Genomic DNA, 18,955 nt, shown 5'->3' on the forward strand with positions numbered 1-18,955 from the left:
TGTTCAGTGAAAATTAGATACCAAAAAAATGGAAACTACACTTTTTAAATGAGGTCAAAACAATTCTAAACCATATTACTAGTAATGAAATACCTTGATTTAAGTGAAATAGTAAGACCTCAGTTATAAACAAAAACTTTGTACAGATGGTAGTTTTGGAAGAGCTTGAATATGTAATTTTCACATATTAAACCCAAAACTTAAATACAGAGTAGTTATTATACCTTTACCAAACCATCATGAGTCTTGTCCTCTACTGTTTTAAATCCATGTTTAAAGATCATTAATTGAAGTCGAAGCTAGAAATCTTAAAGCATTTTATTCTGAAGTTTTTCTTGCTCTCAATCACGTCTATACAATTTTTAGTCTGAACACTCTAAAGTACACATTGTCTTGCAATAAAAGGAAGCATTGTTTATATTGTTTTGAATAAAACCAAGTAACCTTTAATGTTTTTAATGCTTTTTAAACAGTCAGATCCAACATCATGTCTGAATTGTGAAATTACAACTTGAATTTAACTTGCATACTTACGCTTTACAAATAAATTTATCATTGTTTTGGTTACTGTAACTGAATTATCACTTGATAATAGTGTACATATTTTCTATTTCTCAAATCCTGAAATAAAGATAGAGTTTTTAAGCTCCACTTCACCATGAAGGCTTGTGGTTTTCTGGGAGAAGTAAATTCAGGTGATTTGCATACTATGACAGTTTGTTCTTTAGTAATGTCCTTGGACAATTCTTCTCCAGAAAGGAAGACTTGTGGTGGTGATCCCGTTCAAGAGAGATGCAAACTGCTGAGTAAAGAATGGCCCCTACGATTCTGAAAGGCACAGTATGTAGAGCTTACCAGGTTTAGCCATCGAAAGTGGAGAGGGATTTCACTGCTTCCTAAGTATGAAGGCAAAATGGAAAGGTAAGAAAGAAGTAAACAAAAGAGGACAGTGTTGGCACAATAACAAGCTGATAACAGAGAAGAGTACATTTAGGCTAGCCCTACCTAATAGCAGCAATATGTGGAGGGAGGATGAAAATCTAACTGATTTTAGGAGAGCAGCAGGCATATTATTCTCTGTGTAGCAGTCCCCATAAAAAGGACTTCACTGTGAAGTATTCCTGGTGGCTGGGTAATGAGAGTCCTGCTCAGCCTCTCTTGTTTTATATACCTTTTTCTGAGCAGTCTCAGCTCTTCTGGCTAAGGAGATAAGAGCCAACAATAAAATACCTAACAATTTAGGCACAGATTGAAGGCAAGCTGTCACAGCGTCCTAAATCTTGGGCTAGAAAATACCAGCACCTTATTTCAGAATGACTTGAGATATACCCCTTGAAGCCATGTTTGTCATGTCTCTGATCCAGTGGGCACATCCCTTTATTACGGTTCAACAAGCAACTTTTAGCTACATGCAGATAGCTCCACTCTGACACTGGATAAGCCTTCTCAGTTTTAAGTCTTTCTTTTCTTTACAGCTATTCTATAGTTGTATAATGGTTTTACATGAGAACTCTATTCAACTATCAGTTCTTCATTCCATTAGACCGTACATTTTGGCTGTAACTTTAGTGTTTACCTCAAGGACTTCCTCTGTGTATGAACTTCCTCAGCTCTTCTAACACTACAGTACCTCATCCTGCATTATTTACCTCCTCGGTGATTCTTACCTTCTAAAACAGTATAATATATATATATTATATATATATTTATATTATATATAAAATATACAACCTATTTGAGATTTTTTTTAAGGCTAGGCTGCAGAGGCAACAAAACTTCCTCAAACTGAAGTAGTCTGTTACAGATGCTTTTCACAGCTTGAATCTTACAGAACATATTCTTAAACATCCATCTTCTCCTTTCAGATTTCCCTATTATACATGAAATATACCAGTTTGCCTTGACATCACACTAAGCTTTATTATGTTTGCTCAAAGTAGACATTAACAAGTGACTTGTCATACAGCTGATCCTGATGCACGAGCTGCACTACATCATTATCTTTTAAAGGCACAGGCTTCATTTACACTTATACTCTAAGCCTGCACTCTGCGGGGATGCATAAAATTAATTAACAAAGTTCTTGTAGTTTATGCACACTTCTTGAATGATTTCATGTTTCCAAACAAAACAGACAATGTTTTGTGTCTTGAAGGAGAGTCAAATGTTATATGACAGGTGGGACTTTGCCATAAACAAAGCATTTGGATCCAGACTTCTAGTTTGCAGCATTAGAGAAGGCCATCATAAAGAAGAGTCTGAATTTTGTTGATTTTCTGCACTTAACTCCTCCATGCTCTCAATGCGCATATATTTATAAACTTCTAGGTCAGGGTCATCACCTTAAATATTGCACAGAGCTGGTGCCCATAGAAAAAGGTGCCCTGAAACTGTATTATAATGAAGAGAAGACAGTAAAACATGAATCAATCTGAACAGGAAACAAAAGATCCTTCTTCAGCAAGAAACATGCACATCCATTAAACCAGCCTAGAAACTTGGCACCATCACAAAGAGGCTGAGGTAACCCAGGACATCTCTTCCAGAAAAGGATTCACAAAACCAATTAGCATTTAATTCTTTAATTAAATGAAGATTTACACCAACAACAGAACACTTTGGAGAAGTATAGGCACATATTACCACAGAAGGGTTTCCTACAGTACAGACAACAGCCTTCAGTTCTTTACTTTCCCAGTTTGTTTTTTGTGCAGGAAAGGAAAGCCCAGAGCCCAATAAACCCCAACATGAATTATGTGAACTCCTTTTTTTCTTGTCAAACAGAAGGAGGAAATTAGTTCCTGCTAAAGACGTTCAGACTAGTCATTTCACAAATGCTGCTACGCAGCTGATCAGAAGGGAATGTGCATAATTGCCCTGTTTCAAAGCATTGTCCTGTAATAACAATCTGCCTCATGGCTGTGCTTCATTGAGAGAGAGAGTGTGCTACATCTAACATGCACCTCAGTACGTGCACATTCCAGAGAAGCACCCTCTTTTTCTAATACTGGAAGGCAGCCCATTAACCAGCTTGAGCCTTTTAGATTCTCATTTTGGGGCAAAGGGATAGCACTTGTTTCACTGGCTGCAGCTATTTGCTCTTTCCAGCTACGATCCTTGTGATTAAGCCCAGCTCTGAGCCCTCCAATTCTCTTCTGAAATGGTGAACAGCTTTTGTTCAACAATACATTGGGAAAGCACTTTTTGGTATCAGACCAAATCAATATTTGAGTGTTAGCTTTCAAAAGCTATCTCATTAATTCAATATAGAAACTTCTTGGTTTTGTTTTGCCAAAACAGACGATGTGTTACACTGGACTGCAACATATGAGAGCTGTAGGTAGAGAATACTTCCCTTCCTTGCTGCTGGAATCCGTGCCATTGAGTATTCATTTGTTTGCAACGGCAGAAAGTTGGTCCCGAATCCTTCCTAGACCTTCTAACATAGTGTCCAGGGTTTCTTTACTCAGTTCCACAGTCAGTGCAGAAACAACAGGATTATTTCCACATAAGGCAGCATCTTCCTGAATCTTAAAATAGGAATGCAGACATTAGTTGTATAGAAAATTCATTCACATGTTTTTCCAGTACCACTACGAAAGTCAATGTTTAATAGGTAGATTAAGAAAAATGCTTTAAATTTGGAATCCAGCTCCATCCTCAAGGACCACAGCATATTTTCTAAGCTATGTGCCCCACTAGTGAAGTGCACTCCCACTGACAGAGTACAAGTGAGCATCTATTGCCATGAGTATTGGGAAATTTTGAAGAGACTTGCGGCAGGAAGCCACATCTGTATCAAAAGCATCTTAGCAGATACCACATAGGATACTTAACCCCATCCCACACACAGAAATTAGATTTTTTTCCTCATCCTCTGAAACCCACTCATCCCACTTTTACTGGCTGAGGGGAGCCAAAACTCTGCAGAACATAAGCAATAAGTTTAGCTATACTCCCCAAATAATAGATGTGGCCAGTAAAGGAAGTTATTAGTAATCTAAAGTAATTTCCCAGCTAATGAAGTCAGCTAAACATGCTGATGAGTGTTTAGAATTAAAGGACAATGACTTCATAAATTATCTTCTCTTTTTCTGTAGAGAACAATGGTGATTTGGAACAAATATGCTGAATTCTGCATTCTCATGCACAGAAAATTCTCCCTTGAAAGAAAAAGCTTCCATCAGAGGCCTCATTCCCAGGCTCTATGGCCTGGGAATATCATCAAATATCATCTCTGAGTCTAACTGCCCACCAGGCAAAAGGCAAGCACCAGATGCCTGTCTGAACTGGTTTGCACTACCACTGGCAAGGCAGGTGTCAGACTTGATTATTTTGGTACTTTAGAGCTGCTGACATTACCTTTAACTGAAGCAGGCAAGTAGGGACTGCCATTCTTATGATGCTGTCTGAAGATGTCTTGATGTCCACCCTCCAGTCCATGTCAACCAGCCGAGGCAGGGAGACTGAGGGATTAAAAAAATGGGTCTGTTAGGCCCAGCAGCACATGATTATACCAGACCCTGGAGCCTGTGACCATGTGGACCACATACATGCTGCTCCACTTCTGCCTCCAGGAAGTGTACAACTTTAGTGCTCCTACATTGCTTCACATCATTTTCTGATAATCTGAAATAAGCCAGTCTCTGACGGCCTTCTCATGACATTGGAAGGACAAAAGGTGTTCTCCTATCATTACATGCAATGATAGCACAGTGCAAGACAAGCATAGGTCAATTCACAAAGCAGCTGGGAAAAGGAGAGCAGTAAGATGTCCTCTCTACATCTTCATCCCCTGCCTTTCTGCCTGCAACACTCAACAAGTGTTTCATCAGGAATTGCTCTGGGACCTGCATGCTTACTGCTCTGCTCTGAAACTGGTAAGAAAGCACATAGGAAAGCTCTCAAAATCCAGCAGTATAAAACATGCTATTTCAAGTTACCCAGCCTGTGAACCAAAGCATCCTGCAGTACAGCAAATGTACTGGTAAACTGCAATTTTCACGTGTCCTGCCAATTCGTTACAAATATTTTAAATGTCATCCTAATTACATGCAGCTTAACAGAAACCATTTAACAGTTTGCTATAATACTGACACCAATAGCTCAGGGCTGGAGACCTCATAATCCCTCCCAAGGAAATGAGGACAGGTCTATCTTGGCTGCTAAGGAAAGAGCTGTCTCAGTAGGCAATTGCAGCCTGTCTGGATTCTGCCTATCATAGGATGCCTAATTTCCTCCCCAGGGGTTGATTGCTAGCCTTCCTACTGACTCCAGAGGCTCAAGTTGCTTCCTAACTGTGCTTTATTGCCTAACAGAATTTTTTCTCCCTCCTCCCGCTACTTCCCTGTGCAGGCCTTCAGGGGGCAGTGCACAACTGGCTGCCATGCTCCTGCTTTTGGAATACATTCCAGTTCACATCCAGGGCCAGCACTTGGCAGCATTTGCAACAACATAAAATGCATCTGTTTAGCCTTGTATGTTAATTTGCAAAGACTGATTGCTGGTGGCTTGGGAGGGGCAGGAAACCATTCACTTTTTTATGTTAACACAGATCAGTCTGTTGGAATGCCTGCCTTGTGCACTGCCTTGGTTCCTATGTAATGTATGTCAGATATTTCATGAACGCAATACTAAAATAATCCATCAATTCCTGGAAGACAATCTCATTTCAACAGTGTTAAATATTCATCTAATGAATACAAAGACATAAGCATCTGAGCAGAGCTCCTGGGTGGTGCTCTAACAGCCACACAGCCAGCCTTGCTTCTGGGTCGTGAAGGCACAGCCAGTGTGCTATGCTGGTGCCATGCTTGCTCTCATCTCCTCCAAAACACAGTAGCATTAAGGATACAGGAGAAAGCATTATCTGCCTTGGTAACACTGTTTAGTGTAAGCAACTAGTGTATTAGCATCAGGCAATAGTTTCTTACCTCTCCCTATTTATACTCCACTAGAACTTTGAGGGACAATGTATTTCCAGGTCTTCCAATACTGTTTAGCTGTTGGACATTACCTCCTCTGCAGGCAAAGGAAAAGCTAAAGAAGATCCATGCAGACCTTGGAGTACTCTGTTATATATCAGCTCTCAGTTATAAGCCTCTAAGTGCTAGAGTTGTAAAGAAAACTTCTTGGGGAGAAAACCAAGTGTTGTAGCTGCACAGAACACCTAACTGGGATGTAACTAATTGGCCATGTTGCTATTGTTAAAGTTGGCATTTCTTAATTACATCACTGTTTAGAAAGGTGAAGAAAAAGCAGGTACAAATACATGCAGTGTACCTACTGATGCATGGAAATGAAAGAATGCACAGGATTGACTAGATATGCAAGGATAAGGTATTCCCCAATATATACATATCCTTTACAGTGCAGTTATTGCATACAAACATCCCTTAATGATGTGAATGGGGAAGCCGGAGTGCTTCAGTTTCAAAAGTTTTGCAAATAATTGCTATACACTGCGCCCTGCTAGGCAGCCACAGACTGAGCTTTAAATGGAACTGCTTGAGAGCTAGAAACAATTTAGCACAGCCACACAGATCTGCATACAAGCTTGTTGGCTTCTGCTAAGCTCTGCAATGCCACAATCTTACAGCTCCATCTAAGCCCTATGGCGATAACCCTGTGCTACATTACCATGCACTGTTGTATACTCTAAGCTCAAATGACCTCAGGAAACATCAATTCCATCAAGATGTGAACTACTACTTACTCTGACTTGCTTGTGCTTCATTCCTCCAAGCAGAGCTGTGAAAAAGTGGAGAAAAACAGTATCAACAGTGTTTTGAGAAAAAAAAAAAAAGAAAAAAGGTAGGGCAAGCACTTAGTGTGGCTTATCCCTGACAGAAGGGTCACCAGCCGTAAGCAGGGGACAGAGACTGACTATCCTACTGAGTGCCAGGAAAAGGCTGTCACTGGTGGGTAATGGTAGGCAAACTGGTGACCAGCTATTGGTTCTTCTGGAAGTGCAGCTCACTTATGACATGTATCATTCTCCTTGGTTTTATCAAAGCAATGGGCTCCCAAGCACTGAGTTGTACAAAGATGCAGATTTGCCCTCCTCTGCCACCATCTCACATATGCTCTATAACATACTCCACACCTTAGCCAAGGTGGCAAGTGGATGGGCACCTGGATACTACCTGAATTTTCTAGTGCTGAAATCTATCCCTCTAAGCTTTATTGTCATCTGTAGCATTTTTCCACCACACAGGTGAGTTGTTAGGATAAAAGGGCCTTTGCATGACAGGAATGAGGCCCATGTCCATTTCAAAATTCATAGGAAAACCCTGTGTGCTTATGGGTGTGTTTGCCATTCCACTCAGATGACATATTTCGTTCAACTCTACTTATCCCAACCTGTGTGATTATTCCTAAGGGACACGCGAAATTCACAGAAACAAGCCTTTGCATGTTGCCAAATACCCACATATCAAACCACATGCAAAGCCTTTAACTCTTCAGCTGAAAGGAAATGGCAGTGGGTAGCACTCACATATTCTCCAAGATTATCTTAGTCAAAAGGTTTTTCAGATTTTGGTGGAAGTTTTCTGGGAAAAGAGAGAGGATATCTTCTGCCCTCGTCAAGCCGCGGTACACGACATGCCTGGTGAGGTTGTGCAAAGCAGATACCAGCTGTCAGAAAGGAAGAGGAGAAAGGGCTCTGCTGGGTTGAAAAGCATCACACACAGCACGGGACAGACCTTCAGCAGCCAGGAGAGACACAGATTCTGCTGCGAGACCGACACCGCCAGGGGCTCGGTCATCCAAGCACGGCCTCGCAGCCTTAGCAGGAAGGGAGCCGAGGTCCCTGCTGCCCTCTGGTTTGCAGCCTCAGCCAGTTCCCTTCCGCCTCCCTGTGCAGCCCCTCGGGACCGTGCCCCGGGCCGAGGGTCGCCGTTACCGAGCTCTTCCCGCTACAGCAGCGGCCGCGGTCCCGCGGAGCTCGCACCTTCCCGAGGGCTGGGCCACCCCTGCGGGCCGTTCCTGGCGCCTTCCCCCTTAGCCCCGCTCCCGGCGGCTCTGCCTGCCTGGCTGCTTCCCTCCCTCTCGCCGGGGCCCGCGGCTGCCCCGCCCGGCCCTACCTGCTCCGCTTCCTCGGGGTCGGCGGCGAGCCCGGGGCAAGCGCGCTGGGCCAGCGGGCGGAGCGCGGCGGGCGGGCTGGAGAAGCACTCCTGGCACAGCTGCCGCACGGCGTCCTTGGACGGCGCCTGGCGGGGAGCAGAGCGTGGGGCGCTCAGCCGCGGCAGCCCCTGCGGCCGGGCCGGGCGCCCCGTCCCCCCGCAGCCCGGGGCCCGCTCACCTTCAGCAGGCTCTGCAGCGCCGCGAACTCCTCCTCCCGCAGCGCCGCCATGTTGGCGGCTCAGGCCAGCCGCGCCCCGCCCGCCGCCATCGCGGCGCCGTCAGCGGGGCGGGCGGGGCCGGGCCGGGCCGGGCCGGCAGCGCGGCGGGACCCGGGGCGGGTGTGGGGCGTCGGGGACCGGGGCGAGCCCTAAACATCTGTCCTTGCTCCCTCCGGTCTACTCCTGTTTCTTATTGTCAGTGGATATCTTTACGTTGGATGTAGAATTTAACTGTAAACGCGCTATTTCCAGCCAGCGGGAACTGAAGGCAAGGGATTTATCATGGCACTACTGCAGTGATACGGACCATTGTCTTAGCAAACTGCATCTTTTTCACTTTGTAAAGAATTAAAATAAGTCCTCTTTCTGAGAAAGTCTTCTCTTTGTCTTGTGTGGTTCCCAGCAGATCTGGTCCCAGGGCATCGGTAATTTACGATCTTTCCCCATCACCGCCTCTGTCACAGCATCCCCATTCTCATTTCCAGCTGCCTAGGTTTGTTACACAGTGTGAAACACAAACATATAAATGCTTCTTGCATTGAGCTCCCCAAGGTTGGCAGGGAAAAGGGTTTACTTAGAGCAACTGATTCCCTGCTACACACTGGGATAGACAGGAAGGTGAAGGGAAGAATGGTGAGATCCTAATTTTTTATTTCCAAAATGAAAGGTTTGCAGTTAGTGGGCTAAACAATAGCATTCCAAAGGAAAAAAACCCATGGGGTAGTGGTTAGAGGTTGAGGTTTATGAGCTAGGACGCTTGGATCATGTTCTCTTGACCCTTCTTCAATTTTCAGATGAATCAAGGTAGGTCATTTTTGTCATGAGTGACAGGAAGGTAATAGTACTCACTGTATAATATAACATCCTGCATTAATAAATTGGGCATTTATTAACCTCAACAGTAAGCTTAGAGGTTTTGAAAGGATAAGCAGAATGAAGACACTGTGAAAAAATTACACTGTTACAATATGAGCAAATATGCCTAAAGGAAACATGGATTGTTCACAGGATATCACTTACTATTGTAATTGTATTATTGACCTCTTATAATCCAGCTGCTTGTCTTTTCCCCAAACCAATAAAACTGGCATTTTCTACAGTGAGAGGTAAGCAGAATTTTTCTAAACAGTAAAACTTCTGAAATGCTATATCTAAAGGAGAAAGAGGAACACTCATATTTTTCAGAGCTTTTCTAAAGCAATGACTTTACAAAACTTTACTAAAATCAGATTGATCCATACCTAGTGTACTGAGTTTGCATGGCAAGGTTCTGGTACTGGGGGGTGCTAGAGGGATGACTTCTGTGAGAAGTTGTTAAAAGCTTCCCCCATCTCCAAAAGAGCCAATACCAGCTGGCTCCGAGACAGACCCACCGCTGGCAAAGGCCAAGTCTGTCAGTGAGGGCAGCAGTGCCTCTGGGATAACATATTTAAGAAGGAAAAAAAAAGTTATTACGCAGATGTAGTTGCAGCCAGAGAAGAGAGGAGTTGAGAATATGTGAGAGAAACAGACCTGCAGGCACCAAGGTCAGTGGAGAAAAAGGGGTAGGAGGTGCTCCAGAGCACTGGAGCAGAGATTCCCCTGCAGCCTGTGGTGCAGACCATGGCGAGGCAGCTGTGACCCTGCAGCCCATGGAGGTCAGCAGGGATGCAGAGATCCACCAACAACCTGTGGAGGAGACCCACGCTGGAGCAAAGAGTGGGGGCGTAGGGTGGGGAAAGTAGATAACTGTCTTTGCTAACTATCGCAGGAGCATGTGGCAAGAGAGAGCATTTATCTGTGAGTCATGCACTCAGAACAAAGATGCTGCCTACCAGTAAGAACAGCTGGCATCCTACTGAATTCATTCTCCAGTCCACCTCCTATTGTTGCAATTTCCTCACTCTGGGAGCCTTATAATCATGAAGAAATAATGACAGATTTGATTTATTATCAAACTTGAAACGCTGTTTGTAGCTCATGGTCAGAAGCCAACTGAAGTGCTTAGTAAAATGCTTTGTTTGTGAGTGGTTAGATCTCTTCTATCTCTTCTTTCTCTTTCTCCTTTCTTCTCTTTCTTTTCTTTTTTCTGTTTCCTTCCTCCCTTCCTCCCTTTCTCCCTTCCTCCTTTCTCTCCCTCCTTTCTTCCTTTCTTCCTGCTCTCCCTCCTTCCCTCCTATCACTGTAATGATAGGACAATAAATAAATAAATTTAGGTTAGATATTAGAAAGAAATTTTTTACTGTAAAGGTGGCAAGACACTGGAAGAGGTTGCCTGGGGAGGTTGTGGATGCCCCAACCCTGGCAGTGCTCAAAACCAGGTTGGATAAGGCCTTGAGCAACCTGCTTTAGTGGGAAATGTCCCTGCCCACAGCAGGGTGGGTTGGGACTAGATGATCTTTAAGGTCTATTCCAACACTTTAACATTCCATGATTCTCTGATTCTATGCTATGTGTATATAATAAATACACAGCTACTGCAGGGAGCTGGGTGAGTGAGCAATCTCCAGACTATGATACTCTTAAATACCCTTGATAACTTTCTGAATTCAGGATCTCCTGGATGTGGGGATGGGGGTATACGAGAATGTATGTTCGGGTGTGTGCTGTCTGCTGTTCTTGTTTGTGATCTCTATTCCCAGGGATGTAAAAAACCCTTGAGAATCGGTGTTTCATGGGGGGAGAAAGGTTTAGGGATCCTTGCTGGGAATCATGAGTGAGAAGGGAGGCAAGGTAAGAAGGGTTGACTTCCTAGGGTTAGATAGGGGATTTCTGGTGGGAGTAGAGGACCTCCTGGGCCTAGCAGAATGATAATAGTTCTTCATCTGCCTTTTCACTTGAAAAAACAAATTGTCCTTGTGTTCTGTATCTACTGGTACTTGGCAAGTCATAGCCAGGGGGAATTCCCTTGTTGTCAGGTATATACACAGGTCTCTCCTGGACTCTGAGAGATTAATGCTTTCCCCTAGCTGGAAAATTTCCCCTTGAGAAGTAGAAAAAGAAATAATAAATTTAGTTTCCCTACAATTCTCCAGGGAAAGAAGCACACAGTTCTAGCTCACTTTGTCCATTCACAGGTCTATGGGAGAGAAATCCTTGGGATATTAAGGATTTGATGGGAAGAGCTATTAGTTTTTTCCCCAGAGTGTAGTGGGGGAAAAACCAATATTGACTGGAGCATCTGGTGCAGAACAATGGTCTCTTCCTTAAGGGCTTTCAGCTGCAAATCAGGGCTGTACTCTGTAACTGCTCCCTCCTGGGTGTGTGCAATATTAGTAATAAAGTTGCTTATTCTTTTCCAAATTAGAAGAAGCAGGACTTAACTCCTAAGTTAATGCAGTAGAGATATGACAGCAAGTATGTGTTCATTGAACTGGACGTAGATTACATGGTGATCAAGAGAAAAGCTCTGTGCCAAGACAGTCTGTGGGTAAGCCCTGCAGAGTTTCAGGGTACATGATTACCAAATGGTTCCCTGTCTGCTTGCCAGCCCTTACTAGCTCCACGGGAGAGTCAGCAGGAGAAAAGCCTGTTTGTGCACCATCCACTGTGCTGCAGACTGATGCATTAACTTCAAAACATATTAGTCTTCAACCAGTTAGATGGGAGAGATGGCACTGGGGTGATAGAGCATAAGGCATACCTTCCCTTCTGGCAGTCCCGCTGCAGAGACAGATGTATCCTGTAGAGGGAGAGTGAATTGGAGTTAAAATTTCCCAGGACACTACAGCAAGATTTGTCACAGCTTGCCTGACACAGCTCTTGCAATTCTCCTGAGCAAGACTACTTATATCTACTTTTGTGAAGAAGTTAGAGATTTTCACATAGAAAGCATTAGGCAAGCACTAAGTATGTTTGTCTCTTTGAAATAACCAAGCAGTTAAAAATATTGAAAAACTATACAGATGAGACTACTTGACAGCAATCTCTGAATGCGCATTGATTTAGAAACCTTTGCAGGCATGAAAGCAAGATTCTTGCATCCAGCATTTTGACGCCTATTTCCTTTTACTGCAATTCAGATAAACTGATTGGTCTGCGCTACCGGGGAAAGGTTGTGTACTGATCACTGGACTTGACATGTAATCCTTGCCTTATGGACTTGTCTCTGTTAGACTCTTTTCATCTTATAATTTCCTACAGTCATTTCTGTTGGTGAAACCCGTTAACTCTGGGATAGTGAGAGTAGGTTAGGACTCTTCAGGATACATCACAGGCATGATTAGCAATTCTGGTCTGACTCAGTCTGTTGCCCATTGTAGTGGCTAAACAAAGTGCATGTAATGCAGAATCAAGACCTTTCCTCTTTGCACTCCTGTGGCATTTGGCCCCATCTCTACTCACTAAGGAGCTGTAATCCTGACAGGTTCTTGTTGTTAGGATTTTTTAAGAAATGGAGCTAAACCACGTGGTTAATACTCTTCAGTGTCAGTTCTCAATCGTCTGTCAGATGACAGTATTCCTTCCTCCCTCCCTGGCCTCCCAGCTGAAGCAGTTGTGCCTTTTCAGTTTGAATTGCTGATACTTGAGACTCTTCAAAGGGGACTGCAAATTAGCAGATGAGACCACTGCTGACAGATGTGATCTGTGAGGCTCTATGCTAACAGATACTCTCCATGTGCTATATAAGTCTGTGGACACTCGTCTGTATTAAAACTGGAAAGTGAGCATGCTAACACTGTTATAAAGAAGGCATTGCACATTAGTAGCTCATCTAAGGTAACTTTCTTTGGCCCCTGCTGCAAGACAATCCCTATAAAATTTAATAGACAGGTCAGATTGTGCCAGTTCATGAGATTATGAATGTGTCCAAACTGCAAAGTGTCACTGGGACAAAAAGAAGCAGAGTATTTTCCAGCAGAAAGCATTTGGCCTAAGCACAACACCAGTCTTTTACTACTGTCTTTATTTAAGGTCTCATCCAGATGTGACAACCATTCATTGATGCCCACAAAACTCCTGGGAGAAAATTCGGTGTAACATATCTCAAATCAATGGAACTGCTTCTGCTTTTAAAAACAAATTAAAGCACGCATCAAAATGTTTTCCTTGATGTATTTGCAACCCTGAAATCATAGCAGAGTTAGTTCTGATGAGACAGAAGGACTAAGCCAGCAGGGACAAAAGCAAGACATTTAATCTCTCTTATAAAAGCAAAAAAGTAAACAAGCCTTTCCTCCCCACTCTCCTTTTGAGTGTCAGTGTCTCTCAGCATGATGTAGTTGTGCTGAAGCTGAACAACGAAGCAGGAGCCATCACCACCATGAGCTCCCAGCTTTCCCTTTCAGCTGCTGAAGGCAGCTGCCACACTATGCAAGCAACAATATGGAGGGGAAGGCAGCAAGGGAAAGCTCAAATATGCTAAAGCTCTTTGGAAAACTGTGGTTGATAACAGCTGCCAGAAAGATCTCCTTCGAGACATAGTATGTAAAACAGCAAGCCTCAAGCTCGCATGTTTCAGTTGCATGATTTATTTCTTCCAACAGAGGAAGTTACCTTTAGTAGCAAGAAGTTAGTAAGACCTACTACTGGGAATCATTACCGGCAGGGGAGAAGTTTCTGTGCATCAATAGGGCCCCAGGCTATCTTGGTGACTTCTGGCCAGTTTAGAAGGACACATCAAGGACCAGCTCTGAAATTGCAGTGATACCAGTGTCAAGAAATTAGCTGTAGAAACATTTAATCAGTCTAATATTCTGTATTCATTACAAAGTCTTCCTACACCCCCGCCCATTATAGTCAACTGCAGGTACAATCCAATGTTGCTGTGACACAACCTTTGATCTATGCCTAACCATTTTTAGTCTGCTAAATATTCTTGCTTTCCTTCTGCTCTTTCACAGCCTAAATACCATTTGATCACTGTCCTCTGCACTGCCTGCCTTTAACCACTGGGTGCCAGGGACCTCCCAGCAGGAAGCCACTCATTCACTGGTCCATCCTCCAGCGTGGAGAGATCAGCATTGAACCATCCAGCTGTGCATGTGCTCAGTTTACATTTGTGCTAAGGGCAGATGTGTGAAATGTGCAGGGCTGTCGGTGCAGCAGTGGCAGATGCAGGTAGCCTCGGGCACTGAGGTACTTCAGGCAATTGCATCGTGTCACTGATCTTGCAGCTCAGGCTGCCTGCAGAGCTGGGAGGTAAGGACAGCTGTGAGATTGTGCCTGTGACCCAGAACAGCAACAAGAACCCTGTCAGCTCATTTTGTATGAGAATAGGTGAGAGAACAGTCACCATTAATTTAAGTTACATCTTGGTAAGGCAAAAGGATTCATATCCCATTATCAAGGAAATGCTGGAGCCACCCAGGATCCTTTTGTTGCAATTGCTGCCTTATATTGGTTTGAAATGACAATTTTAGAGGCCTTATTTCTGCTCTACAGCTATGATTGCATTTTCATTCTTTGTTGATATGCTGGCTAATTCAAAGAACTCCACATTTAGGTGCTAAGAAGTAGTAATAAAATCATAAAGCCCCAGTTTATTTCAACAATGCCTTGATCACACATGTAATTGTAACAGATAATGATCAAAAGCAGTTTCTTTCTCCGTTTTGGGTGGCTTAAAACTCTGAAAAGAGGAGGAATAACCCATACACTCAGAAAAGTCTCTAGTAATGCCTCAAAACAGAAGAACGAAATTGTAAATACTAACAAACTGGACTATAAATTATTTCTCTCTCTCCAAGAGGTAGAGCTAAAGCTGTAGCTCATCACAACCGCATGCTTAAATTACCAAGTCATCATAAGGGTAAATGTCGGGATAAATGCTTTAAAATTGTCCTTCCCCTTATTATTAAAACCACTATGAACTATTAAAAGGCTCTTTAAAACATAATTGACGTTTTCATTATTTATCTGCTACTGCCACTGTTTACTTCCACACATGCAAGTAGTACATCCCCAGAGGGATGTTTCATATCCATATAAATGTATATTAAATGTTTTGCCTCTGGCCTTTTAGAACTGGCAAAATGCAGCTGTGTTTGTGCATTTATAATTTCAGGACATGAGCCAGCCTCTCAAGGAAGTCTGCAGTTGGCAGCTTATACTGGCTTCTGTGGAGTTTTGTAAAATATCCGATATTAGTGACCAGGGTGTATGAGGAGACAAATGCTGTGGACTGCTGGTCTGCTCTGCCATGGAAGTTCCTATCTCAAATGATATGGAGGCAAGAGGTGTCAGTAAGCATCTTGAACCTGCTGAGGCTGGCCAGTTGTGTCTACAGCCTCTGTATTTGCGTGTATGTGTGCAAGTGTTTGCACAAAGACACATGGAATAAGAGCTCTAATGAGTCTCTTATGACTGTGTCAGTACTAAAAAACCTTCACATATATTTAGTCCCTTCTAAGAAGGGAATTACACAGTTTCCTTACTTGATGTCTATCATAAACTAAGAACATATTTTCTGCTGTGAGACCTGATGGATTTGTTATTATACTTGCATTTCTATTCACATCAGAACAGCAGAAATTACCTAATTACATTAATGCTTCAGTTTATAATTATGTGAAACATTATGCCACAAGTAAATTGATTCCAACTAGCCCTCTGCTGGTCTCTTACCAATAGGATAAGAATGAAATGTGAAATAGTACAAACCAATAAACTTTCTTTAGAGCAAAGCTGATTATGCTTTCATATAAAGGAAATCATATCAGATTATGCAAAATACATCAAACCAGATTTCATCCCCAGTGCTTGTCATCTATTACATAGTAAATGCAGCATGTATAAGAGAAATTAATACTAACTTTCTCTAGAAAAAATACCTCTAACCGTTTGTGTGCGTTCATTGTAACTCACAGTTCCCATTCCCAAAGGAGTGGTTTGGATGGAAACACAATGAGCTTTATTTGAAAGTAATGGAGCTCTAAAATTTGCATTTCTTTTGGTAACATTGGGACTATTTCAGTCAGAAACAGGCTGGGATTTACAGTGAGCACTCTTGCAACATGGAGCACTGAATAGAATGACCCTTCAGCAGCGTTTGTACATGTAACATACTTAGCAGGGTGAGTGTTCCTGGGTAACATCTGGTCAGTGAACTCTGTCCAGGCAAGTGCAGCATGAGGAAGTGCAAGACAGTGATGTGGGATCACAGTTAGGGTGGCCAAAGCAGAAATACCACTGTTGACTTACCCTGGGCCATCCAGGACCCTAGTAGCATGAAGGTACCTTAAAGATCATCTCATTCCAACACCCTGCCATGGTGTTGGAACCTTCCACTAACCAGTTTGCTCAGAGCCCCATCCAACCTGGCCTTCCCTGGGCAAATTTTTCCAGTGCCTCACCACTCTCACAGTAAAGATCATCTAGTTCCAATCCCATGGCAGTGGCGTTGCTGGACGCAAAGTTCTTTAGGGTCCCTTCCAACCCAAACCATCCTATATGATTCTATGTTTTTCAGAGCTGCAGGGACCATTACTCTGTAATGTTGACAGGCACAGAAGGGTAAGCATGACAGAAGTGCTGTTTGGAGTTGAAAACAAAGAAAAGCATTTTTCCTGTGTCCTTTTGTGATTCCACAGGCTGCATTATCCTGGGCCATGTGGTCACGTTGTGCTGTGCCCAGGATCTCTGCATCTCCAAGGAATGCTGAGCAGCAGCCGTGACCCTGTGGCAAACCAAGCTGTGGCACGGCAGGAGGGAGCTATCAGTGGTGTGACTGTGAGCTTTGGCAGGTCTGGTTCAGAGGAGGGCAGGGTAACAACAGAAGCAGGTGCCACAGGCAAGGAGAACAGAGGCACCTGGCAAAGATGGGAATTGTACTCTGTGTTGGCTGCTTAATTCTGAAACCAAAAAGTTCTTGTGTTTATGTACTAAGTACCCCATTGGTTCTTATTTATTCAATGTTTTTTGGTTTTTTGTTTGGTTTTTTTTGTTTGGTTGGTTTTTGTTTTTTTGTGTGTGTGATTTTTGTTTCTTTGTTTTTGTTTTGTTGGTTTTGTTTTGTTTTGTTTTGTTTTGTTTTTTTAATTCAGAATTTTATGGCCATGGGGTTTTATGGTCTTTTCCTCTCAGTAAACTGTAAAATGGAGCTTACAAAACCTGTAAGCTGTATTTAATCCTGACATCCCAAGATGCACAATTTGATGAGTTAGCTGAATCTTTTGCCATGCTGAGAAGAGCACCTAAGCATTGGTGTGCTGGTTGTTTTGTTTCCTACTGACTGGTACATCCAGGAAACAATCCAACTTCATTCCTTGTCCCCACAATGACAGCATTGTACAATGCCACAGATCAGCATCAACTGATCTGTGATTCATTGTGCCTCACCGTACCAGAAACTGAATCAAAGGGCTACTGAAGTGTCACAGCCCTAAAAAAATGTTGTAGCTGAACCTAGAATTTGTTTTGTTTTGATAGCTGTTTTTTAAATAAGGCTCCCAAGTATTTCTCTGTTAAAAACACCTTCTTCTGACATAAAATTATAAAAGGTTATAAAATTACCTTAGTTGAAGGGTAAACCAAATCATCATGAGTCTAACATTAGCCTTAGGAAGTCATTCCTTGCTTTATTAGCTACTGATGTTGCCCTGTCACTGGGGTACTTTGTTGTTTTCACCCAAGCTGTGCATCCTCAGTCTGACAGGTTTTATCGGCAGAAGGGCCACTGCCTGGGGAACCAGAGCTCAGAGAAGACAACTGCAGACATGGTTTTATTAGCTGGGCGTTCCTGTGACAACATGTTTGCTGAGGATTTGTGTCAGTCAAGGAAGAGAATTTGTGCATGTAACAGAAGGGCTGGACATTGGTGGCTGAGTTTATATTTTCAGTTGTCCACACACTGTACAAACCTGTGATTATAAAGGGCAGTGTAAATACAGTGGTGTAAACCACACCTTAAAGGATTTTCCACTTTCTCCTGTAACTCTTCATGCCAGTGCTACATGGGAGCACTGCTGCCTGAATCCTCATGTTGCGATATCTTGCCAATACACAGTGATGTAATGTTATGCAACTTCATTATGCAGTGACACAAATACCATGGAGCTGAAGCACTACTTTCAAGAAAAATTTCTTCCAGCAGTAAAAACAATGCTTAAATGAGCAACACAAACACAGGTTTTTGGTAGTAAAGCAGCTCCAGGTCACCAACTGTTTTGAGTCAGAGTGTCCTGAAATGAAGCAGAATGAATTCTCATACCTTCAGATACAAACTGTCATAGTTTAGACAAGTATAGATACTTTATAACTCAGGAGATGTGTCTAAACGTAGGACCTCATGTACCAGTCTGGAAAAAGCAAAACCATGTGTCAGTCTGTGATGCCTTTTCTCTACATTGTGGCCGTAATGTGCAGTGAAGTGATGTAAATATGGGACAGAGCACAGCCATCGCAGCAGTCCTGACAGCAATACTTGTGATGTGTCTCTACTAGTGTTTTAGTTTAGAGCAGAAGTGTATTTTTAATGCAAATCTCCTGATCTCTCTATTGCCTGTGTTTCATTTTGCATCAGGGGCTGATTTTGAGTGGAGGGGTTAGATTCTGTTGAGTGAAATTAAAATGGAAAATGTTCTCTAGCAGTGTACCTAACATGCTCAGATTTCAGTAGGCATTCAGTCCAGGAGACGCAAATGAAGGTGATTTGAATTGAAAAAACCTGGAACATGCATAGTGTGCATGTC

At 42.9% G+C, this 18,955-nt stretch overlaps 1 protein-coding gene across 2 annotated transcripts; it reads right to left on the reverse strand.

Moving 5' to 3' along the window:
* Nucleotides 1–2,566: 2,566 nt before the first annotated feature.
* On the reverse strand, nucleotides 2,567–8,437 carry COMMD9 (COMM domain containing 9). Of its 2 annotated transcripts, XM_064657766.1 has the most exons (6): nucleotides 8,306–8,437; nucleotides 8,088–8,213; nucleotides 7,499–7,638; nucleotides 6,716–6,750; nucleotides 4,363–4,466; nucleotides 2,567–3,530 (listed from the first exon to the last, which is right to left on the reverse strand). In XM_064657766.1, the coding sequence occupies exons 1-6, from the start codon at nucleotides 8,354–8,356 to the stop codon at nucleotides 3,390–3,392; spliced, it is 597 nt and encodes a 198-aa protein (XP_064513836.1). In that variant the 5' UTR covers nucleotides 8,357–8,437; the 3' UTR covers nucleotides 2,567–3,389. The 2 variants fall into 2 exon arrangements, with proteins under 2 accessions (XP_064513836.1, XP_064513838.1); XM_064657768.1 differs by lacking the exon at nucleotides 8,088–8,213 and having other exon boundaries at nucleotides 8,306–8,371.
* Nucleotides 8,438–18,955: the final 10,518 nt, after the last annotated feature.

This window comes from Pseudopipra pipra, chromosome 6, assembly GCF_036250125.1.
Source record: "Pseudopipra pipra isolate bDixPip1 chromosome 6, bDixPip1.hap1, whole genome shotgun sequence".
NCBI classification, from domain to species: Eukaryota; Metazoa; Chordata; class Aves; order Passeriformes; family Pipridae; genus Pseudopipra; species Pseudopipra pipra.

What these genes read in the sequence shown, in the direction of transcription:
- COMMD9 (XM_064657766.1), bottom strand. Translation starts at nt 8,356, where the DNA reads ATGGCGGCGCTGCGGGAGGAGGAGTTCGCGGCGCTGCAGAGCCTGCTG. An exon ending in CGCTGCAGAGCCTGCTGAAG is followed by an intron (nt 8,214 to 8,305) that starts GTGAGCGGGCCC and finishes GCTCCCCGCCAG; the next exon opens with GCGCCGTCCAAGGACGCCGT. An exon ending in ACCCCGAGGAAGCGGAGCAG is followed by an intron (nt 7,639 to 8,087) that starts GTAGGGCCGGGC and finishes CCTTTCTGACAG; the next exon opens with CTGGTATCTGCTTTGCACAA.